The sequence below is a fragment of the Bos javanicus genome, chromosome 19 (assembly GCF_032452875.1).
Source record: "Bos javanicus breed banteng chromosome 19, ARS-OSU_banteng_1.0, whole genome shotgun sequence".
Classification (NCBI taxonomy): domain Eukaryota; kingdom Metazoa; phylum Chordata; class Mammalia; order Artiodactyla; family Bovidae; genus Bos; species Bos javanicus.
Window position 1 is genome coordinate 43,509,548 of NC_083886.1, and position 24,586 is coordinate 43,534,133.

General features: G+C 50.4%; 1 protein-coding gene across 1 annotated transcript; it reads left to right on the forward strand.

Moving 5' to 3' along the window:
• Nucleotides 1-884: 884 nt before the first annotated feature.
• On the forward strand, nucleotides 885-22,752 carry ODAD4 (outer dynein arm docking complex subunit 4). Its single transcript, XM_061391817.1, has 12 exons — nucleotides 885-1,099; nucleotides 3,028-3,159; nucleotides 3,388-3,538; nucleotides 4,180-4,241; nucleotides 4,536-4,701; nucleotides 6,022-6,246; nucleotides 6,428-6,635; nucleotides 11,141-11,227; nucleotides 12,827-13,023; nucleotides 17,263-17,363; nucleotides 18,949-19,033; nucleotides 22,067-22,752. Exons 1-12 carry the CDS (start codon nucleotides 986-988, stop codon nucleotides 22,588-22,590), a joined length of 2,052 nt encoding a protein of 683 aa, XP_061247801.1. The 5' UTR covers nucleotides 885-985; the 3' UTR covers nucleotides 22,591-22,752.
• Nucleotides 22,753-24,586: the final 1,834 nt, after the last annotated feature.

Genomic DNA, 24,586 nt, shown 5'->3' on the forward strand with positions numbered 1-24,586 from the left:
GCTGTCTCCCTTTGATGGTGTTTGTGTTGAGTCGCTAAGTCATATCCTTGCAGTCTGGCCTGTAGGGATTGAACTCGGGACCTTGGCATTATTAGCACCTAGCTCTAACCAACTGAGCTAACCAGCCAGGTGCTTATGTATCCAGCAGCTTATGTAGCTCAATGGGATTCCCTGGTGGCTCAGACGGTAATAAGAGTTTGCCTGCAGTACAGGAGAGCAGAGTTCAATTCCTGGGTCGGGAAGATCCCTTGGAGAAGGAAATGGCATCCCACTCCAGTATTCTTGGCTGGAAAATCACATGAACGGAGGAGCCTGAGGGGCTACAGTCCATGGGGTCGCAAAGAGTCGGACACGACTGCGCGACTTCACTTTAAGTCACGTCCGACTCTTTGAGATCCCATGGACTGAAGCCTGCCAGGCTCCCCTGTCCATGGACTGGAGTGAGTTGCCATTTCCTTATCCAGGGGATCTTCGCGACCCAGGGATCTAACTCAGGTCTCCTGCATTGCAGGCAGATTCTTGACCGTCTGGAGCCACCAAGAGGCTCACTCTTGAGGGTGGTACACGTGCACAAATACTTGCCATGAATGCCTTATCCCTATTTGGAATTATGCCCCCAATCTTTTCCCTGTCTTCTGAGCTGTACATTTTGTTTTTCTTTTTTTCCTGACTGTGGTTTCTGAATGCGAAGCAACTCGGGGAGGAACCGATGGAGCGTGCGACTGCCAACACTAGAAGTCGCAAAGAGGCCTCCTTGAAGCGAATAGCCACGCGCTCGTCGTGGTCCAACCAGTTCGTGGCTTCCTAGGCACCAGCTACACAGTCGGCGGTTGCGCCCCAGACTCCGCCCCGCGCTCGAGGGGCGGGGCCGGAAGTAATTTACGTCTCCCGGTTGCTAAGAGACGGAGCTTCCACAAACCAGACTGAGGTTCTCAGGCTTCTTTTCCTTCCTTTCTCCGCTTCAGCGTCTCCGAATTCCGTCACCATGGCGGATCCAGAAAATGAAGTCTTGCGAAGCACCTTTCCATCTTACATGGCGGAGGGCGAGCGGCTGTATCTATGCGGGGAATTCGCTAAAGCCGCCCATAGCTTCAGCAATGTGAGTCGTGCTCTGAAACTTTCAGCTACCCATCACTGAGGTCTTGATGATGCCTGGACCACCCTATTGTTTCCACTATTCCATTGTTACTGATTGATGCACCGCTGTCAAAGATAAACCCCTGTTTAGCCATTTTCTACCATTTCCCATTTGTATTCTCCCTGGTTGTTAATAACCAACCTCTGCGCTAACAGTGACCCCGTCTCCTACATGTTTGCTCAAATGTGTCCTGATTGTCCTCTTTCCTCAGTTTCCCATTACTGGCCAGGAGGTTGGCTGGGGGGCTGCTTGCAGAAGGGAAGTCTCTAGCACACAGCTGCTTATTGAAGGTGGTCAGTCAGTAAATAACATCATAAAACTTTACTGTAGTATAAATTGTTCCAACCCACCCTAAGGTGGATAACAGTTGAGCGCTGTTTTAGGATACCAGACATACTGCTAAGTGGCAAGCTTAGGGGGAGGTGCAGTTATTATGCCATTTTGAAGATAAGAAAGCTTTTATAGAAGTTGAGTAACATGCCTAAGATCACTGAACTAGCAGGTGGCAGAGGAGGGATTCAGACTTCAGTGCTGAGGTGCTAACCTTACCATCATACACTACTGTACTGTCTTGCAAATAAGCTATTGGATGTTTTATTATGACTGTTTATTTTACAACAAATAGCCCACTTGTTACAAATAATGGGGTGGTAGCATAGCTCTCTAAGTGTCCCAAGACTCCTAAAATCAAACTTCTCAGTTGCTGCCTAGAGTCTTTAGTCCCTTTGGATCACCAACCGCATCCTAAAACCAGACATAATGGATCAGATGGACCAGCAATTAAGTTCAGGAGCCCCATCCATTCTCCTTTTTCTGGAAACTGTTTCATCTTGGAGAAGCTCAGGTAGAAAAAAACACCACAAGGGCTTATAGCTTTGGGTGAGAAGTGGTCTTTTCTAGGAAAGAAAGGCTCTTTCTGGAAAAGTAGGAAGGTCTTAGACGGAGGTGGGTACAGTCTGATGCCTCAGGAAGGACATCACACTGCAGACTATGTAATGATTTCAGACAGGAGAAGGAAGGACATAGGGACAAGGAGAAGCTTTCCATTCCCACTTTGGGTCCAAAATCACAGTTTCCTTTTGCCTGGCATTTTCATCTTAATCCCCTGAAACAATGATTCATTCTCAACAAGCTATATAAAAAGAGAGGGCATGTACAATGGGTAACACAAGTTGCAGATCATCCCAAAATCTATTTTGTTAGCCTTCAGAATGCTTGGTCTTCAAATAGTATTGTTTTTAAAATATTTATTTATTTGGCTGCGTGGGGTCTTGGTTGCAACCCATGGGATCTTCATTATGTTGTCCCTTGTTGTGTCATGGGATCTTCCGTTGTGGCACACGGATTCTCTAGTTGCATCACCTGGGCTCAGTAGTTGTGCCGCATGGGCTTAGCTGCCGTGTGGCATGTTGGATCTTAGTTCCCCAAGCAGAGATTGAACCCAAAACCCCTATATTGCAAAGCTGATTCTTACCCCTTGGACCACAGAGAAGTCCCCTTCAAGTAGTATTTTGAATGTGTTGTACAACCATTTCAGGTTCACGGCTGAATTTGTTAAGCACTAACACCCTAGGATTCTAAGTGAACTGGAGAAATCCCAGACACTGGGGAAGTTCAGTATATCCACTGGGTAGTATAGTATATTCTCACATCTCCATAATAGCTTGTGATTTGACCTTGTCCATGATAACTACCCGCAGATAACCTTGTTGACTAAGCAGAGATCAGTGTGGTGCTGGTTTTAGTCTAAAGGGATCCAAAGAAGACCTGTTTGCTGGCCTGTGGAGTCCCCCTGAAACTCTGGCAGAAGGGTTTGGGCTGCTGTGTCCAGTCCAGCTTCTTACCACACCCTGCCAGCTGCCTGTTAATCTGAGTGATTCCTTCTTCAGGCTCTTCACCTTCAGAGCGGAGATAAGAACTGCTTGGTTGCCCGCTCCAAGTGCTTCCTCAAGATGGGCGAGCTGGAAAAATCCCTGGAAGATGCTGAGGCTTCACTCCAGGGTGACCCAACTTTCTGCAAGGTGACTGACTATTTGGGTGGGGGGACTACTTCTCGCTTTTCTCACTGCCACTCCCTGCAGCCTCTGATGGTTAAAGAGCCAGCCAGACTGCCTGGAGTTTACTGTTGTTTTCCTTCATAGATCACTTGCCTCTGCCCCTGTATCCCAACATTTGCTCTCAACCCAGGGGTCTTTACGTTCCACCGCACCTGAGTCTGTTCCCCTTGATTTGACTTCCTCTCATTTCAGGGGATTTTACAAAAGGCCGAGACCCTGTACACCATGGGTGACTTCGAATTTGCCTTGGTATTCTACCATCGGGGCTACAAGCTGAGGCCTGATCGGGAATTCAAAGTTGGAATTCAGAAAGCCCAGGAAGCCATCAACAACTCGGTGGGAAGTGAGTGACCATGGGGCCTATGCACTTATTTGGGAGGTTCTTGGAATCCTTAGTTTTGGAGGGAGGCCTCAGGTACACTGGGTGAGCACCCACTACTGGGAGGACTACAGGGAGCCCCCAGCTTCGATTTGGCTGCTCCTGATTTTCTTGAGGATTAGAAACTGTCCACTGGGAGGACTAGCCTCCAGTCCACTGTCCTGAGCACTGCAGCATCTGTTCTCTTCAAAACCAGATGAATAGCACCGTTTCACTCACCCCAAGCCAGAAGAGTAAGCCTCTTTTTGGTCTGGTGTCATAGTACAGAATGAGGTTCTGAGCAGGGCCTTCCCTGGCCCCTGCCTTCCTCCCTTACCACGCATGCACCAGGGGCTGGCTCTCCCATCAGTTCTTTGTGTGCAGGTGGTGGTGGGGGGCGGGGGGCTTGCCACTGTGGGTGGCAGAGTGTGTAAATGGAAAGGGGCCCTGGTACCCAGGGCCTGTCTTTGTTTGGAAATGTGGCCTTGGGTGAGTGGGGGTGGCTTGGCTGCTCAGAGAGAGTTGAGCCAGGTTCCACCCTCCCACCAAAGGCCAACTATTTCCACATAAAATGTGTAATAGGTTGTGCCTAAGGCTGACCTGAGCCCCAGCTTCTGTCTTTGCAGGTCCCTCTTCTATTAAACTGGAGAACAAAGGGGATCTGTCCTTCTTAAGCAAGCAGGCTGAGGTAAGCGCCTGGCTCTGACTCCACCTCCCTCAGAGGGCAGAGGCCCCATGTGCCTGAGGAGCACATGGTTCAGTGGCTCTCAGTGCCTGCAAGTGAGGAGCTCCTGCCCAGCACAGGCGTTCAGGGGGTTCTGCCCCAGCTCCCACGAGCTGTTCCCATACCAGACATCCTCCATGGTTCTCAGCACACAAGGGTCCTGGAGGGAGGGGTCTGGGATCACAGGTTCGGGGGGCCTTGGCTGGTGCTTTGGGCTCCTTTCTGAGACTCTGTGGGGGTACTGCTCCATCTTCCCAGAGTATGAGAGCCCAGCAGAAGCCTCATCCCGTGAGACAGCTCATACACCACCCCAAAAGAGAGAGCAAGCGGAAGGGCTCGCTCAAGAGCGAGAAGATTGTCCGCCAGCTCCTGGGTGAACTCTACGTGGACAAGGAGTACCTGGAGAAGCTCCTGTTGGACGAAGGTGTCGGACACTTTGTTTGCAGCAGGGGACTCAGGGCAAAGAAAACCTGGGGTGGATGCTTAACACATGAACCAGAGGCAAAGCCTATAAAATGATATTCGCTGACATGTTCCTCTGGACATGTTCCACTACTGTTCTCACTTTACAGATGAGGATACTGAGTCATGGGGAGGTTACATAACTCAGTGATGCGGTTCTCAGATTGGAAGCCAAGAAGTCCAGTTTCAGAACCAGTGGTCTTAAGTACTCTGGTACCCTGGGTGGGAACGCTAGAGATCTGGGTTTCTTTACCACCTTGGTCCCTGAAGGGGCACCCCCCTGAGCCTTTAGTGTGTACCAAGGGCAAAGGAATCCAGCTCAGAGGTGCTCACAAGGGACTCCCAGGACTGTGGAATTAGAATGTCCTAAAATCTCATCTGTTATCAGTAAGGAAAGAGAGACCCTGAATGGGGAGTAACTTGTCCAAGGTGACAAGCAAGTTAGTGGTGGAGTTGACAGCAGCACCCAGGCCTCCTAAGCTCCAGTTCCACACTCTTCCCGCCGCACCACACTGGCAGGAACAAGAAATAGGAAGGCACCTTGAAGTGAATGTCTCGTATGAACACTGGTGGTGTGAGTGTTGCCATTAGCTGTTGAGCCTGCACAGGGATCACTCTCAAATCCAAGGGCTTTTCTCCAGAACTGACTTCCCAAGGTCCTCTATAGGATTCCCCGCGGGTTGCATCTCAGGGGCAACTTCACGGCTGGCCCGCCTCCTCTGTAACAGGCCTGGACGCTTCCCTCTCTACAGAGGAGCTTCCAGGGAGGGAAGAGGTGGCCCACATGTTACCCAAGAGGCCTTGCAGCTTTACTCCCGTTTCTGACCTCTGCTCAGGTGATCGAAGAGAGCTCGGACATGCCCCTCTGGCTCCCAGTTTTCCCTGGCCCACTTGGCACCCAGGGACTCACTGGGCACTGGCAGCCAGGGCCAGGTTATGCATTTCTACTCTGACTACTCTGAGGACACAGCTTGAAATAAAGGAGCCCCGAGGACTAGAAGCCTCTCAGAAAGCAATCCACCAGCTGCCGCTTCTGCTAGCTCCTCATGTCTTGCCATGAGGGGTCTATGCCCTAACCTCTGTACCATAGGAGTGCCACAAAGAGGGGGCTCTGGCTTCATCTGGTCCCAGATAGACCCCCCTCTCCCACCTAGGTGCTCTTGATTTCGTTACTGTCCCACAGTTCCAGGTAGAGGTCCCCCCAGGGAGACCTTTAGTTGAGAGGAGGTGACTCCCCTCGATTCCTGTTCTAGTTGGCTCCGCCCCACCCCCTTCCCCACAGATCTGATCAAAGGCACCATCAAGCATGGCCTGACCGTGGAGGACCTCATCATGACGGGCATCAACTACCTGGACACGCGCAGTGATTTCTGGCGGCAGCAGAAGCCCATCTACGCCAGGGAGCGGGACCGGAAGTTGATGCGAGAGAAGTGGCTGCGGGACCGCAAACGCCGTCCCTCGCAGACAGCCCGCTACATCCTCAAGAGTCTGGAAGACATTGACATGTGTGGGTGGTATTCTCAGAAGGGCTGGCCCGTGGCCAGGTGGGGACAGAGCCACATGGCAGCTGGAGCCCCTGGCTTCGCTTGGCCGGTGTATGGAATCTAGAGGCGGGGTTGGAATGCGGGCTCTTCTGTCGGCCAGGGGGAGGCTGCTCCCCGCTCCGCAACACCTCTTTCCTTTCCCAGTGCTGACTAGCGGCAGTGCTGAAGGCAGCCTTCAGAAAGCTGAAAAAGTGCTGAAGAAGGTGCTGGAATGGAACAGAGAGGAGGTGCCCAACAAGGATGAACTGGTGGGAAACCTGTACAGCTGCATAGGGAATGCCCAGATCGAGCTGGGGCAGATGGTGGCGGCCCTGCAGAGCCACAGGAAGGACCTGGAGATCGCCAAGGAGTAGTGAGTGCCTGCACGGGCTCGGAAGGCCAAGCGGCCAAGGCCCAGCTACATACTGACCTTTCGCTGGGGCTGCTGGGGCTGGGGGCTGAATCCCCGCTTTCTGCCCTGTGTGCCTGAGGTGGATACCCTGGAGTGAGGAGCCGCCTCCCCAGGATAAGGGCACATATAGACTGTCAGCTTTTTTGCCACAAAGAGGGAGGGTAGAGGCCCCAAACTCAAAAAAACTCCCTGTGGTTTGGCTCTTAGGGATATTTTTACTTTAAAAAAAATACTTATCATTTTATTTATTTGTTTGGCTGCACCAGGTCTTAGTTGCAGCCTACAGGATCTTCAGTATCCACAGTGGCATGCAGGATCTTTTAATTGCAGCATGTGGGAGCTAGTTCCCTGACCAGGGTTCGAACCTGGGCCCTCTGCATTGGAGTGTGAAATCTTAGCCACTGGACCAGCAGGAAAGTCCCAAGAGCTTAGGCTTCTGAGCTGTACCTCCCAGCTGCGGGGCCTTAGGCAGGGCATTTAACTAACCTCTCTCAGCCTCTGTCAAAGGGGCACAATGGTAGCCCCTACCCAGTAGCGTAGGAAGGAGAATGACATGCGGAAATTCACATAAAGATCTCAGAACAGCACTGTGTATCCGTGATGACTATTGTAACATCAGCTCTCATAGGAACCAACTCTTCCCAAGACTTGATGGCTCCCCCCAGAGGTACCATCACTTTCTGGGCACCCTGGTTCTAACCTCTGGAGTCGTTCATGACTTTGTCTTGCCCAGTTTTACTCGCCCCACAGTTCTGAGCCCCCTCAGTCTCCCATCCTCCCATGTCCACTCAGGTCAGCCCTTGCCTCTCCCTATCTCCAGGGGCTCTCACAAGTCACCTCCAGAGACTCACTACTTCTTACCTGTCAACTGTTTTCCTGCTGACAAACAGGCCTTGGCCTCTCACTGCCCGCAGGTTCAAATCAAATGGGCCTTTCCTGGGCACTCAGGGCCCTCTCTGAATCCACTTCTGTACAACCCTCCAATGTCAGGCCACTCTTTGGGTCAAACTGAATTTCCTGAACACACCCACCTCCTGTCCTCTACTCAATCACCAGAACCCCATAAGCTGTTAGTCCATTTCCAGTTCATTTCTTACTGGCCTCCCACCTTGCAGAGCCAGAATCTCATGTGTTGGGCATTCCTGGTTCTCAAACAACAGCTAACTTTGGAGATAGACCTGGCTTTAATTCCTGTCTGGGGCACTTAGAAGCAGTGTGGTTTTAAGTTGCTCACTCTCTCAGTTTCCTTATCTCTAATGAAGGCATGATAATACTGCCTCATGGGGAATTTGAGGATTAAATAAGTATAGACAGTATTTAGGGCTTCTCTGATGGCTCAGATAGTAAAGCATCTGACTGCAATGCGGGAGACCTGGAGTTTGATCCCTGGGTTGGAGAAGGAAATGGCAACCCACTCCAGTATTCTTGCCTGGAAAATCCCATGGACAGAGGACCCTGGTAGGCTGCAGTTCATGCGGTCGCAAAGAGTCGGACACAACTGAGCAACTTCACTTTCTTTCTTTCCAGACAGTATTTTGGATCCAATTTTTTCCCATGCCTTAAAGACATAAATCTTCACATCTTGCCAGCCCTCCCCTCCGAGCTCTCAGACCTACATATCCAGCAGAGTCTGAGGCATTTCCACTTGATGTCCCATGGGAGCCCCCAGTTTGACATATCCAAAGTGGAATCCATCATTTTCCTTCAAGACCTTTTGCTCCAGGGCTCCCTTTCCGGGAGAATGGCACTGGTGGCCGCATTGTCCCCAGGAAGGAGCCCAGGTGGCTTCCCAGACACCTCCCTTCCTTCACTACCCACGCCAGCCTGCCATGTCCTGTCCATGCCTCCTCCTCCTATTGAGAGAATCTTCCCTTCTGTTCCCCTCCCACAGCTCCATCCACATTTTCCTCACTTCTTGCCTATTTCCTCTGACCTGGGTTTCCTGCCACCCAGCTGGCCCTTCAATGCAAAACAAGTCCAGCAGTGAGGTGCGGTCCCAGTGCCCGCCCCGCCCTTGCTGACCTGACTTCTGCTGATCTCTGTTGACTCAGCTGTCTCCAGGCCCTTGGACATTCTGAACCCTGGCAACAGCACATGGCTCTGCTCCTACTCTTTTGCCAGTGCTTTCTTCATCAGCTCCCTCCTCCCCATCCTTCAGATTGTAAAGAAGTATTTCCCCCCAGGGAAAGCCCTCCATGCGCCCAGAGTGACCTAGCAGCCCTCGTCCACACTCACCCTCCACATGCCACACGTTTCATCTGCCTGATAGACCTTAGACTTCTCTATTCCCTTTCTCTCCCCAGCACCTGCCCCATAATGGACATGCAGTGAATATGTGCTTAGTGGCTGATTACATAAGCAGAGGTGTTCCTTCAGCAATTTTGGTTCCTTTTCAGTCTCTGTACACGGGCCTCCGGTCTCACCGCTGAGTCTCATGTGTATGCACCACATGCTTCCTCAATCAGATCAACCCCACCCCCTCCTCCAAAGACCACCACCCTTCCAGCCGTGGCTCAAATCTGACTAGTCTGAGTAGCTTCTCCAGTGACCTTAGTCAGCCCTCATTTCTTTCCCTGATTACTGTATGGATGATTTGATTGCAGGCTTTCCCCATCCTGCACATCTTAGTACACATTACTTAGTTATCTTAGTACTGTTACGAATAAATCAACATATTTATTCACACCACAACAGAGCAGCCACTCTGGAAGGGGGAGCCAACATCAGAGCTGCAAACATGGCCCAGGAGCCCCAGAGAAGGAAGATGAGGGAGCCTCTGAGAGAAGGGGGAGATAGGACCAGGGAGTGGCCCCCAAAGGGACAGGGCAGGGGTGGGGGGTTTGGGGCGCTCCAGGTAGTGTTGGGGTGGCCAGGACCTGTGGGGAGTGGGATGAGGGGAGGCCATGCTGAGGTAGGGAGGGCCAATAGGAGTCTGTAATCACACCAGTCCCAGAGGCGTTGTACTTGACCCAGGGCGTGTGGTACTGAGAGCAGAACTCAAATGTCTCCCCTCTCCCCAATCTGGGGGCCACATTGAGATAATGTCCTGGCCCCTTTGCAACATATTTACTTGCGTATTTATGTACACGTACACATACATAGCATTAAAAAAGTATATATTCCTTTATGTGGCTGTGCCGGGTCTTGGTCACAGCATGCGGGATCGTTAGCTGGAGCATACAAACTCTTAGTGGCGGAATGTGGGATCTAGTTCCCCGACCAGGGATCACACCGAGGGTGCCTCCCCCGACTCCACACTGGGAGCATGGAGTCTTAGCCACTGGACCACCAGGGAAGTTTCCGCATAGGATTTTTTAAAACAGAAATGACCCATTTCTGTGGGTCGTTTTTAAAAAAAGGCCTGTATCTTGGAAAGGAACATCTCATTCTTTGAATGGCTTCAGAGAAAGGTGTTTCGGCGCCTGCAATAACGTGTGTAATTGCATCCCTGAGGCTGCTCCCCTTTGCCAGCACACACAGAGCTCCAGTGAGACCGTAGACACACATGGGTATGTCTGTGGGTGGAGGGAGGGCTTGGTCAGATTGCATGTGAGAAGGCAGCCCAGCCCTGTGAGGAGAGGGAATTGGAGCAGAGCTTCCTGCCGCTGGGGGTCAGGGGCTGAGGGGCTGGGGGACAATGGGAAGAGGGGGAGCTGGCCAGGGAAGGAGGGAATGAGGGGGATGCTGTGGGAGGGGGCTCAGGTTGGGTTTCTTGGTTTACTTGTTGGGAAGGAGATATTTTTTAAAATTTTATTTTTGGCTGCCTTGGGTCTTTGTTGCTGCACGCAGGCTTTCTCTGGTTGTGGCGAGTGGGAGCTATTCTCCAGTTGTGATGCGCAGGCTTCTCCTTGCAGTGGCTTCTCCTGGTGCAAACCACAGGTCTTCGGGCAGGCAGGCTTCAGTAGTTGCGGCTCACAGGTTCTAGAACTCGGGATTCATTGCCCCACGGCTGGTGGCATCTTCCTGGACCAGGGATCGAACTTGTGTCCCTTGGATTGACAGATTCTTAACCACTGGACCACTTGGGAAGTCTCCCAAACGTTCATTTTTCATATGAATAGGCCATCGGATATTGTGCGAGCTCCTATATTCTGACTTTTTTTTCATAATCTGATTTTTTAACTTAAATGTATCAAGGACTTTTTTTTGTACACAAAAATTGCACTGATTGCATTTAGATTATTTCCACTGTTTATTATTATAAGCAATACTTTAATGAGTGTTCTTGTCACATTATTATTCTGGAGGTAAATTTCTAGAAGGGGAGTTGCAGGACCAAAGGAGTGTCTTTGTAGGCTGTTGCTTGTTTGCCCTCCAGAGAGATTCTGATAATGTCCATTCCCACGAGAGGGCCAGGGTACCTCAGCCTTGCCAGCCTGGGCATTCTGCCTCCAACTGGCCCGTCTTTACCTTCTTTCTAGTTTCCATAGCGCCTAGAATGGCCTTGTCTTGCTTCTTCCCTACAGCGATCTTCCTGATGCTAAGTCCAGAGCCTTGGACAACATTGGCAGGGTTTTTGCCAGAGTCGGGAAATTCCAACAAGCCATTGACACGTGAGTGACCCAGGACCACCCCCTCCCTACTCAATGGCCAGGACATCCCAACCTCCCCCTGGACTCCCGGCCTGGGGCAGGATTTGAGGCAAAGAGGCATCGGAAGACCTGAATTTGGCTCCAGGCTGTGCTAGGCGACCAGGAGAAAGCCACTTTGTAAACTCTGGGGCTCATCAGCTATAATAATTAGTAGAATAGAATCAGCATTTTCTCCTAATTTCCTGTTGACAAGCGTCGGGACACTTGTTTTTAGGCGTGTGCATTATCGAGCCTCTCCCCTCGACGTTCTCATTCTACAGGTCTGGGTTGGAGCTCAGGAATCTGATTTTAACAAGTTCTCCAGGCAACCCTCACCTCTGGCCAAGTTCATGACTGGGTGGACCATTGACTTCTGGGAGTTCTGTGGAGGTTATTCTGTGATTCTCTGCAGTCACATGGGAGTGGAGCCTGAGCTCCCTAGAGACCTTAACTGATGGACTTTTGATGTCCAACCCTGGGGCTGGTGACGTGCTCCAGTGGGGTGATTCAGCCCTTGGGAGACTTAGGGGCAGGCTTGACTGCAGAGAGAAATTGTCCTTCGGGTATTCGTTGCTTGACTAGAACAGACTTGTTGACCAGAGCCTGGTGCTCCAGGTCATTTGGTTTCCCCAGTGGCCCCTGGTGCCTGTGTGCCAAAGGCAGAGGCATGTGAGCATTCACCTACCCATTCATGTCTTTTCATAATACAATGTTTTATAGTAAATATGTGCTTAATGTGGGGCTTCCCTGGTGGCTGAGCTGGTAAAGAATCTGCCGGCAATGTGGGAGACCTGGGTTCGATCCCTGGGTTGGAAAGCTCCCATGGAGGTTGGAAAGGCTATCCACTTCAGTATTCTGGCCTAGAGAATTCCATGGACTGTGTAGTCCTTGGGGTCGCAAAGAGTCAGATGTGCTTAACCTTAAAATATTCATTTGGAAAATATAGAAAATTAGATGAGGAAGTCCTCAGTCCCACCACCCAAAGACAAGTGCTCATTCGGATTTTCCTCTGACTTTTATTGATATTTTGTTTTTTCATCCCAATCTTTTTTATTGTGTTGATTTTCTTTTAAATGTGCTTAATCATATTCTTAAAGGTTATGTGTGGGCTTCCCCGATGGCTCATATGGTAAAGTGTCTGCCTGCAATGAGGGAGACCTGGGTTCGATCCCTGGATCAGGAAGATCCCCTGGAGAAGGAAATGGCAACCCACTCCAGTATTCTTGCCTGGAAAATTCCATGGATGGAGGAACCTGGTAGGCTACAGTCCCTGGGTTTGCAAAGAGTTGGACACGACTGAGCAACTTCACTTTGACTTTCAAAGGTTATGGAGTTATTTCAAGTGCTATTTTACAAGCATTATTTTCAGCTGTGGTATCAAAGCCAATTCTATAGATGCACCAAAATAACCCTGGTAGTTTAAAAAATCTGATAGTGCTTGTTAGCTCCACTCCTGCACCTAGAAGAGCTGGTAGTTGGAGCTGGCAGTTTTTCTTCTGCCACCAGTAGGAAACCCAGCCTCCTAAGTCCGAGTGCAGGGCCTGAGTGGAGGAAGCTAATCCCAATTCTTGATGTCCCCAGGTGGGAGGAGAAGATCCCTCTGGCCAAAACCACACTGGAGAAGACCTGGCTATTCCATGAGATTGGCCGCTGCTACCTGGAGCTAGACCAGGCCTGGGAGGCCCAGAGCTATGGTGAGAAGTCCCAACAGTGTGCCGAGGAAGAAGGGGACATGGAATGGCAGCTGAATGCCAGTGTCCTGGTGGCACAGGCACAAGGTACAGATGCCCTTCTCAGCCCTCAGGCCCTGCTGTTATGCCCGCGCTGAACTTTCCATCGTGATGGGTCAGACAAATTCTGATTCTGAGAGTAGGGATAAACTCCCGCGTTTTGACCAGTGTGTATAATGCCTACCTTAAGCTACACTCAGTTAGGGCTTGGGAGACCCTGAGAACTGCCCTGCCCTTGAGGAACTCAGCTGAGCTGCATGCAGACCAGCATAGTGTCATGTCCTCATCAAAACAGCTCCACTCCTCTTGGCTCAGTAGCCTTTATACATGCATTCTCGCTTTAATCACTCTGCAAGCCAGTGCTGGGGGTATTGTCCTCCTTTTATAGGCTGGGAAACAGAAACTCTGAGGGGTGCTGCAGATTGCCCCAGGTCTTGAGAGGGCACTTTTTAGGGGGCTGGAAAAGTTCTGAAGCTGAGTTGTGGTGTTCATTGCACAAGTCTATAAATTTTCTAGAAATCATTGAATTGTATACTTACAAAGGGGTGCATTTTATAGAGTGAATCATATCTCAATAAAGTTAATGGGCTTGTTAATAAAACAGCAAGGAATGGGGTGAGGAGGAACAGATGGAACAGGATTGGCAAGGTTTTGGCAATTTTTTTAAACTTTTATATTGGAATATAGTTGATTTACAATGTTGTGTGAGCTTTATGTGAGCAGCCAAGTGATTCAGTTATGCATATACATATATCTATTCTTTTTAAGATTCTTTCCCCATGTAGGTTATTACAGAGTATTGAGTGGAATTCCCTGTGCTGTGCAGTAGATCCCTATTGATTATCTATTTTATATATAGTAGTATATTAATATATATGTTAATCCCAACCTCCTAATTTATCCCTCCCCACCTTTTCCCCTTTGATAAGTTTGTGTTCTGAGTGTTTCTGTTTTGTAAATAAGTTCATGTGTATCATTTTTTTAGATTCCACGTAGAAGTGACATATGATATTTGAATCTAGGTGATGAGTAATGGGGATTCATGATACTATTCCTTTGACTTTTCTGTATATTTGAAATATTTCACAATACAAGTTTAAAAGGAGAAATAGCTCTAGGCCACAGTAACAAGGAAGCCGTGGAGCTGGGTCTCCTGTTCACAGTTTCGGACCTGCCCTGCCCTGGGCACACGGCTGACCCCAGAGACGGTAAGCGTGACAGGCACTCTGATCACGGGTCTCATCACTCATTCACTTACTCACATCATTAATGCTTTCCTGGCACCTTCTAGGCACCAAAGCTAGGCAAAGTAGGAAGCAAAATTGATAACTGTTCCTGTCCTCCTATCTGAGGAGTAACTATTTTTTAATATTTATTTGGCTGCACTGGGTTTTAGTTGCAACGCATGGGATCTTCACTGTGTCACACGGATCTTTCACAGCTGGGTACTCCTTTGTGGTGTGTGGGCTCGTGGGCTTAGCTGTTCTGAGACATGTGGATCTTAGTTCGATGGCCAGGGATCGAACCCTCGTCCCATGCATTGCAAGGCGGATTCTTAACCGCTGGATCACCAGGGAAATCCCTGAGGAGTAACTTTAAAGTAGAATCATTAAGAACACAAAAGCACCAGTTGTTCCAAGTTCTGAAGGCAGGACTTTTCAGCCAAAGGAGCCGCATTTAGGGACGTGGGCAAGAGTTTGGCTGATTTAAGAAACTGATGGAGACCAGTGTCGAGCTTCTAGGGGCCAGGAAAGTCTGGAGGAGGGAGGCTGGTGAAGGGCCAGATCCACAGGGCCTCTCAGGCCTCCTTACACGTCGTGGATTCTTTCCTAAAAACATAGAGGAAAAAACCACTTGAAAGCTTTAAACTGGGGAAAATGTGATTACTGTGCCTTTTCCTAGAACCTTTTCTGTTTCTGTGATGACTTTTTTGTGTGTGTGTTTTGGCTGCACCGCAACAAGGCTTGTAGGATCCTAGTTCCTGACCAGATATTGAATTCCCTGGCAGTGGAAGCATGAAGCCCTAACCACTGGACCACCAGGGAATTCCTGTCCCTCATGAGGTCTTGTTAGGCTCTGAGGGCCTCTGGAGAAGCAGGCCACTCACTCCCGGCCTCAATTTCCATGCTGTACGGTAGAAAAGTCCAGTCCAACGCAGCAGCCAAAGAGCCCCTGGGTTGTAGAGGCAGCCTGGCCAGGCGGGCAGATCTTGGGCTCTGTAGGAATAAGGATAGTATGCATGCTGGAGAAGGAAATGGCAACCCACTCCAGTATTGTCGCCCAGAGAATCCCATGGACGGAGGAGCCTGGGAGCGCTACAGTCCGTGGGGTCACAAAGAGTCGGACACGACTGACGCGTCTTAGCACGTATAGTATGTATGTATCTTCTTCATAGTGTGAAGACATGAGGTAATGGCTACGCATGTAAGCACTTAGAATAGGAACCAGCATATAGCAAGCTCTCCAGAAATACTCATTTCTTCCTTCCTCCCCATCAGCTTCCCGTAAGTGTTTCCAACAGTGGTAAGAAACAATTAGTCCCTGGAAAAGCCAACAAAAATATGGATATACATGTGTGGATTTGTGGATGCACAGAGTGAGGAAAAGAAGAGGAAAAGGGCCCCCAGAATGGAGATAATTTCAGGTTATAGATTCAGTTGAAAACAAATAGAATGGTCTTTAATGCTTCACTCACTTGAGCGTTATGACTCCTATTCTGACCTACCATGTCAGAATGACATAGCAGTTTATTCATGCTGGCCTCTGAGGCATTACTGTGAGTTTTCTTCTTTCCAAATGTGTATTTGAAAAAGGAATGTATGTTGACGCCACAGACTTTTAAAACTATGTTAGAATCGCTTTTCAAATGTAATTGCCTTTTGCAATTTGACTTATGAATCCAAGGCCCTTCTTTCCCCAGGAATCCTAAAGCAGTTTGTGGGAGAAGGGTAGATCTTGGGGTGCTAGTTATAAGAGGAAGCAGTGGAGGGACTTCCCTGGTGGTCCAGTGGCTAGGACTCCGCGCCCCCAGAGTAGGGCGCTCGGGTTTGATCCCTGGTCCGGAAACTAGATCCCGCATGCCACAACTGAAACCCAGCGCAGCCAAGTTAATTAATTTTTTAAAGAAAGCGGAAGCAGTGGTGTGTAAACAGAGTGAAGTGTGGGGTTCCAGCCCTGGCAGGGGAGCACTTTTCTCCTTCCTTCCTGAAATTAAGGTTTTTCCAAGGGCAGTCAGTTCAGAGCCCTCATCCCTGACTCAGTGCTAAGTGGTCAGGTGAGTGCCCTGGGGCGGGTGGGGGGCTGCTTCCTTCCTGGGTTCAGATTGTTCCAACGTGGGCAGTGATGTCCCAGCCACTGGCTCATGAAAAGTCACATCCAGTCCTGCCAAATTGTGTTTGGTGTCCACAGTGTTGTTTACAAATCTGAGTAAACATTAAAAAAAAAATAGATGTCTTCTCCTGGAACCATTTAAAAATGGGGTATAGTGGGAATTCCTAATAATGTAATTTCATGGCCTTGAGAAATTTCACAGAAATAGCACTGGGAAAAACAGCATATATTAAGAAACTATATTGATGATTATTTTTCATGTCTTTCTTAGAATTATAGCCTTGTTACAAACCCCAGGGCCAGACCCAGAAGGGATTATGACTGGGATCATAAAAGCATAGACCTTGAAATGCCAGGTCAGCGTCAGACATGAACGCGGCCTGCACACTTGCTAATTGTTCCTGAGACCAGCCCAGAAGGGAATGGATGGAGGTAAACACGGTAAACACAAGGAGATCTGGACTATGTCAGTGTAGTCCACGATATTTAGGAGTATGTGATTCATATGGCATGTGTCTTGAGAAAGATAAGATCTGAGAAAGTCCTGTGGTCTGTAGTTAGGAATAAAATCTGGATTCAGAGTGGACTCTGCACCTCAGTCCAATAGAGGCTGCAGGTCCCTCGACCCATTGCACCAGATTGCACGTTCTGTCTTCATTCTCGTCGCTCGCTCCCAGACCATTAGGGTAACAATGGGGCAGGATGGAGTTGTCCCCCTGGAGACGCATGATGTGGGCACAGACCCCTTCCCTCACTGACTCTTGGCACCTGAAATCCAAGGCTCCGGTGCCCAGGTTCTGTTCCCTAGTGCTGAGGTGGTCCAGGAAATGTCTGGAAGGGGTGGTTCTGGGCAGCCCGGTGTTGCTGCTCCTGAGGGCCCCTGGTACCCTGATATTGTACCCTGAATACGTACACTGATATTATGTCACCATCCTCCTGTCTCCCTGTGCCCTTCAGTGAAGCTGAGGGACTTCGAATCGGCCGTGAACAACTTTGAGAAGGCCCTGGAGAGAGCGAAGCTGGTCCATAACAATGAGGCGCAGCAGGCCATCATCAACGTGAGCCTCTCTCTCTGGGGGTGGGGTGAGCAGGCCCTGGGACCCTCAGCCCCAGATGTTTATTTCCCCTCAACTGCAGAGCACCTTCTAGGTAGGGCAGTGGCTTTCCAGTGTTTGTTGTTGCCATCAGTTTATATAGCAACCCAACCAATACACGTACTGTTAACTTTGTTGTTTTGGCCACACTGCACAGCAGCTTAAGGGATCTTAGTTCTCCAACCAGGGATCAAACCCACACCCACTGCAATAAAAGTCAGCATCCCAACTACTGGACTTCCAGGGAATTCCCCTCAATACACATAGTTTTATTTGAAAAACAGATGAAAAATAGCAAGTTTTACAAAACATATTTACCTTTATTATGTACATTGGTATTTCTTACTCTATTTTCTTTTTTCTTTCCATTCCTTGTCTTTAATGCTGGCTGAGACCCCCTAAACTGACTTTAGGACTTGCGCTTGGAAAAGTGCAGCCCCCACAGAAGGTAATAGGAAAGCAGCGTGATGGCCTCACTCACCCGTCCAGACTTGCGCTGCTCAGTCAGGCGGCCACTAGCCACCTGCAGTGTTTAGAGTAAATGGAGTTAGAAGTAAACGAACGTTGCAGTTCAGTTTCTCAGTCACACCAGCCACGTTTCAAGTGATCAGTTGCCACGTGAGGCCTCTGGGTATCACACGGTGCAGATCTAGAGTCTTTCCAGCACTGCACCAAAGGTGATGACGTGGCCCCGGCCCTCGGGAAGCTGAAAACACAGTCCTTCATTCCTGACTGGTGCGGCAGGGACTAGGGAACTCAGACTGAGAACTCCAGTGGGCAGGCAGAGCTGGGCCTTACCCCTCATGGAGGCAGAGGTTTCGAGGTCACCTTGGACGCTGGGCAGGGTTTTGAAAGTCGGAGACAGAGAGAAGTGCCCATCAAGCCAAATAGACACACAGCCCTAAATGGCTCCTCCAGGGACCTAGTCCCTGACCTCTCACCCCCTGATTGGCATCTCCAGGCAGGAAAGTATACCAAGGGGCAGACCGCACTGCCCAAGAGCATCCAAACCTGGCGATCTGGGGCCTGTAGACATTCCCTGAGTGTCTAGTGGTGTTCCACACAGGACAAGTCACAGGGAGGGCTGGGAGAGAGCAGCGTTGCCCTCAAGATACAGCACAGGCTGAGTTCCCAGGCCCTCGCTGTCCTGCAGAGGCCGTGGAAGCCCCTCTGAAGGCAGGCCAGCCCCCAGCCCCACCCCCACCCACGGTGTGCTGCTGAGTCCCCTCCATGGCTTGCTGCCTGGCTGCAGGCTAAGGGGCTTGCCTTGTCTCCTTTAATTTGGCTGAAGCTTTAGGAATCAGTAGACAGATGCAAGCCCTCAAAACATGCCTGAGTCTGAGGGAAATGAGTTTGAGTCACCCCCAGCAGTGTATCTCTCATACCACTTAGCGTGGGGAGTTCCAAGTCCATAGGATCCATGAACCTCAGGCAGGAGTAGTCAGAGGAGCCAGGAGGAAGGGGACGGGGGGCAGGGTTGGGGCTTGGGTGGGGAAAGGACAGGTCCTACAGTGTTAAGAGAGTTCACTGATACTCCTCTCACCCACAGGCCTTGGATGATGCCAACAAGGGCATCATTGAAGAGCTGAAGAAAACCAACTACAGGGAGATACTCAAAGAAAAGAAGGAGAAAGGTGAGTTTTGGAGCTGGAAGACGGCAACTTCAGAAACCTGCCTCTGCTCTCCTTTCCAGTGGTCCTCACCACGCTTCCTGCTGCTCCTTCAGTTGGGCTTGGCGCTGCCCACTGAGCATGCTTTCATGATTTCAGTGCCGCCAGCAGCTGTTCCCGAGGCAGGAGGGGGACCCCTCAGCCTGGGGTCAGATCCCATGCTGTCTGCCCCATTTCTTCAATACTTCTGTATTTTTAAAAAAGATGTATTCGTTTACTGTATTATTTATTTTACTTTCTCGCTGTGGTGGGTCTTTGTTGCTGCACACAGGCTTTCTCTAGTTCACTGGGGACTACTCTCTAGTTGCGGTGCTCGCTGGTAGCTTCTCTTGTTTTGGAGCACAGGCTCTAAGTGCACAGGCTTCCGTAATTGCAGTATGTGGACTCAGTAGTTGGGGTGCCTGGGCTTAGTTGCTCTGAGGCACGTGAGATCTTCCCAGACCAGGGGTTGAACCTCTGTCCCCTGCATTGGCAGGTGGATTCTTAACCACTGGACCACCAGGGAAGTCCAATACTCCCATATTTCTTCAATTCATCAAATATTTGTCAAGCATTTGTCACCTGCCAGGGAAGTGTGAGATTCTGGGGGTAACAGAAGCTCGGCCCCTGCCCTGGAGGAGCCCATAGCCCAGTGGGAAAGCCAGGCACCTGAGTCTCCTGACAGGGGGCCGCGCTCTGCTGTGAGAGCCTGGGCAGGGCGCTCCCAATTCTCTGGGGTGATAGGGAACACGTCCAAGAGGAAGAATCTTCGGCTTCAGGCTCCAGAAGATGCCCAGGCGTTTTCACGGTGCGAGGTGAAAGGCTGAGGGCATTTCAGGCAGGAAACAGGAGCAAACACGGAAGCAGAATGAAAGTAGCTTACACTGTGGGGGCTCTTACTGCTGGCCACACTGGGTTAACATCAGCCAGAATGATCTCACTAGATCCTCACTGCCGGGAGGCGGAGGTACTGCTTAGGGAGGAAGGCACTGGAGCCTGAACGATCGGCCCAGTCACTCAGCAGTCGGACTGGGAGCCACACTCACTCCCACTGTGGGCAGCTGCTCTTCAGGGTCAGCACTGAGCAGGGCAGGGTCAGGACAGGGGGCTCGAGGGCTGGCTGAGGTGCGGAGGTGACAGGACTGTGCGGGTCTAGCCTTACCACGTTCTTTCTCCCAAGAGTTCCAGGGAGTGAAAAGGCCTTTGATCCTCACCCCCACACCCCAGGCACTAGCTATCTGACTGGCCCCCATGAAAGGAGTGAGGGAAGAGGAAGTGGCTGGGACTCCAGGCCCCAAGGAGTCGGCAGGGATGGGGGCTGGGCCCCAGAGTGGTGGGGGTGATAAGAGAAGCTGATCTCCACTCAGGGCTTCCTGCCTGCCCAGGCGCTCTTTTAAGCTTTATACATACTGACTCATCGGATCCCTCCTGGAGCACTGTGAAATAAGTGTTGTTGTTTAGTGGCTCAGTCGTGTCTGACTCTTTGTGACCTCGTGGACTATAGCCCGCCAGGCTCCTCTGTCCATGGGATTTCCCAGGCAAGAATACTGGAGTGGGTTGCCATTTCCTTCTCCAGGGAATCGTCCTGATCCAGAGATCAAACCCACATCCCATGCATTGGCTGCTGCTGCTGCTGCTAAGTCGCTTCAGTCGTGTCCGACTCTGTGCGACCCCATAGACGGCAGCCCACCAGGCTCCCCCGTCCCTGGGATTCTCCAGGCAAGAACACTGGAGTGGGTTGCCATTTCCCTCTCCAATGCATGAAAGTGAAAAGTGCAAGTGAAGTCGCTCAGTCGTGTCCGACTCTTCGCGACCCCATGGACTGCAGCCTACCAGGCTCCTCCGCCCATGGTATTTTCCAGGCAAGAGTACTGGAGAGGGGTGCCATGGCATTGGCAGGTGGATTCTTTAATGCTGTGCCACCTGGGAAGCCCAAAATAAGTATGACATGCTTGATTTTACAGATGAGGACACAGGGCCAAGGGGTTAAAGTCCCACAGTGGTTTCTGGTCGTGGACAGCCTGGCTCTGGAACCCACGGTTTTACCATGGTTCTACATATACTGTTTCTGTCACCCCCAGCCCATCCCGTGGGCCCTCCCTCCAGCCACACTGAAGTGAAGGGAGCTAGGGCTGGGGCTAGGAGGACAGAGCTCCTTCCGGGCACCAAGGCTGAAGCCCGCAGCAGCAATCTGGGTGTGGAGTTTCTGGGCACCTGAGCAGTCAGATGATGGCCTTTTATTACCCAGCGCCTGAACATGGTGGCTGGATCCCCTCAGAGATCTGCTTCTGTCTCCACATGCCATTGGAGCCGCTGTCAGAAGCCACAGAAGCAATAATGTCAGGGGGTGCAGCAGGTGCTCCAAGCATTCTCCTTCCTTGGCTGACAGTACGCTGGGAAAGGCATCCTGAAAACTTGAGGAAGGCCCCCAAAGGCATAGGCAGCTGCTGGGCACTTCCCTTCCTGGACAGCAGGTGGCAGCATTGCATGTGTCTTCACAGCCAACAGCAGCCTTTGCTGGCTCTGAATCCAGAGTCCCTGTTGGCCTCTTAGAAACCAGAACTTCCAGGAAAAGTGTGGAGGAGACTCAAGAGGAGATTGGTTAAAAAAAAAAAAAAAAAAAAAAAAGAGGAGATTGGTAACTTTTCTCTAATAGCTGGTAAAAACAAGGAGCAAGGATCCCTTGGGTTGTAACATTGCCCTGCATCTGGACTTCCAGCACAATTTGCTCCCTTTTTTAACGGGAACCTCCCAACAAGTGATGAGTGTGCTCCCCAGGGACAAAGAGAAATGCAGGATGAGGATGCCAGAGGAGAAGCCTCTGTCTTTTCCCAGCACCTGAGCTAGTTCTTACAGGGAAAAAGAAAGAATGTGGGCTGGGGGCGGACTGTCCTGGGTTCAAATCTTGGCTTTGCCAGTTATATTCAGTGTGACGTCGTGTGTGATTTCCCCTTTCTCAGTCTCAGGCCTCTCAGGACAGATTTTCACCTCTCTTCTCTCCTTTCTCCTGTTTTTCAGAAAACGCCACCATGTTGGATGGTCAAACACGGACAGCAAAGGAGAAGGAAACGAGGAAAACAAAAGATGAACCTGAGAAGGTGATGAAGCAGTGGGTGCAGGAGCAAACGGAGAAACAGCTTGAAGGTGTCTTGTCTAAGGAAACTTTGGGGGTCACAGCTAGGCAACCAGAACAGAGGCAGAGAGAAGACCCAGAAAAAGCCTCATGGAGAAAGGAATTGGGCGCGAAGGAGAGAGGTCCAGGAGACACTGCCAAAGGACAGTTTGGAGAAGCAGGCAGGACAGAACAGAACAGAGAAGAAACCAGAGAAATTTACAGGAGGCCTTCAGAACTGGATCAAAACCTTTCAGATGAATCAAGCCCAAGGGAATCAGAAGGACTAGAGAAGAGACTTTCAAAAACTGACGGAGGAGAGTTGGAAGCACTGGGGAAAACGGAATCAGGAGAAATAAAAGAAATGGAAATAACGGAAAATTCTGAAAAAATAGAAAAAGATGAAAAGGAAGATGAACCCATTGAGTAGGCATTAGGATCAGCAGGCTGGTGTTCACAGGGACCATGGAGGTCTTACTAAGCTGGACATTCAAGCTGAGATTTGTCTCTAATGTGGACTGGGTCCCACAGGTCACCCTGTCTCTTTCTATTACTGTTTTCCCTTTAAATGTGTATCTTTCACTCTTACAAACCCCGAGTCTGTCATTTTGCCTCCTTATCGCCACCCATTCTCAGAAGAGCCTTAGAGAATGAATGTGTGGGCATGGGGGTCCCACTTGCTGAGCAGAACTCTGACATTCTGACTAGGGGAGAAACACGGAGACCCCCTCCCCAAACAAGGCCTGACCCACAGTGTCAACAAAGTGTGAAATGTGGTCCTCTCCCCGAGACCCTGTGTTTCAGGGGAGGAAGAAACAGGTGAACTCCAAGGAACTCAAAAAGCCTAAAGTGGGGAGGAAAGAGAAAGGCTTGGGAACATAGGTGTGGCTGCCCGGCTGCTGACCATTGGCTCATCTTGCTGAGTACCACTGTGTGCAGGGTACTGTGGGAGGCTTTCTGGAAGAAATAAGGATGGGACAACCTCAGCCATCACACAGCGAGGGAGACCTACTTGTAAACCCCGAAGCCTTGAAAACAGAATGAAGTGCCTGCTGGCACTGGTGGGGCTCTTGGAGCTCAGGGGGAGAAGGAAGATGTCTGGCAGAGAACAGGGAGCAGCTGGGAGGAGGAGTTGCCTCGGGACCCACCTGTGCCACCCTGGGGGCCTGCGTACAGTCGAGTAAATCAAGCTCCCCAAACTTGCTTCATCCTCTGTATAATGAGTACCTGGCTCGGGGCTTGGTGCTTAGCACATCCCTGGTACACAGGAACCTCTCAAAAACCCACCTGAGCTTCCAGTGGTTTCATAGAGGGGTGGCTGAGCAGCTGCCCCAGAGGAGGAGTTAAGAAGTCACTGCTTTATCCATTTAACCCCTTGGCCATTGCCATCCTAGTTCCAGCTCCAAAGTTCCTGGGAGGGTTGGGCTTGGTTGGGGCAGAGGCTGACTTTGGGCCTGCCAGACTAGGGAGAGGCAAGTGAGGCATTTCAGCTGCAACTTTTAAGGAACATAGGGTCAAAAAACTCAGTAAGCAAGAGAAACAGTATTTTAACGCAATATTGCAAAAACAAAAAAAAATTTGCAAAACTCTGAGAAATTGAATATTTCCTGCCACATCAGAAGACAAGGATGTCACAGTCAGCAGCGATTGCAGCCACCACGGAAGGTGAGCTGGTGAGCCCCAAGGGAGCACAGAAAGGAGACTACCTGCAATCTAGCAAAAATCAAAGCACTCCCTAAGGTTGAGCCCTGAGGAAAGGAAGTTCAGGATATGAAAAACGCTGGACACAGGCTCCAGATAGCTGAGGTGCATATTAAAGGAATGAGTTCAGTGAGCCCACACTCTTGCATCTTCCCGTACATAGAACAGCTCTAAATTCCTTAACTTGGGATATCTGGTTTTCTTTAACAATAATCTTTTCCACATTCAGATTACCTGCCCTTTGTTGGAAAACGTCTATATAATGCAGCTCCTACTCTCGCCTCCTCAGAGCAATTTTCTCAGGGTTACTTGAGATGCTATCTCCCTGGCTTGAAATCCTAAAAATTCCCGCGGAATAAAACATAACTCTCAACTTTCAGGTTGTGAATATTTTTTAAATCAACAGCCTGATGATGAGTAAAATATCAAAATTTTAAAGACAGGATTCGCACTCGCACAATCTTGCCTCAAATCTAATCTCTACACTGGGCCAGGGAGAGGCGGGGTGCCTGCATGCCTCTTTACCGAGTTCATCATTACCGGGGTGCAAGAAAAAGAGGCCAAACCCCGGCTCCCCAGCTCCCATACCCGCCCCTGCACAGGCGCCTCCAAACAGGTGCTGGCCCGGGGCTGGCGCGCCAGCAGGGGGCGGGGCGCAGCGCTCCGCAGCTTCCTTCTAGGGCCAAGTGAGCGTGGAGTTTCGATTCGCAGAGCCTGCGCAGAGG

Bases quoted from the DNA above. Each gene is read 5' to 3' on its own strand.
- ODAD4 (XM_061391817.1), top strand. From the start codon at position 986: ATGGCGGATCCAGAAAATGAAGTCTTGCGAAGCACCTTTCCATCTTAC. The intron at 3,539-4,179 runs GTGAGTGACCAT...CTGTCTTTGCAG, and splicing joins CATCAACAACTCGGTGGGAA to GTCCCTCTTCTATTAAACTG. The intron at 17,364-18,948 runs GTGAGCCTCTCT...TCTCACCCACAG, and splicing joins CGCAGCAGGCCATCATCAAC to GCCTTGGATGATGCCAACAA.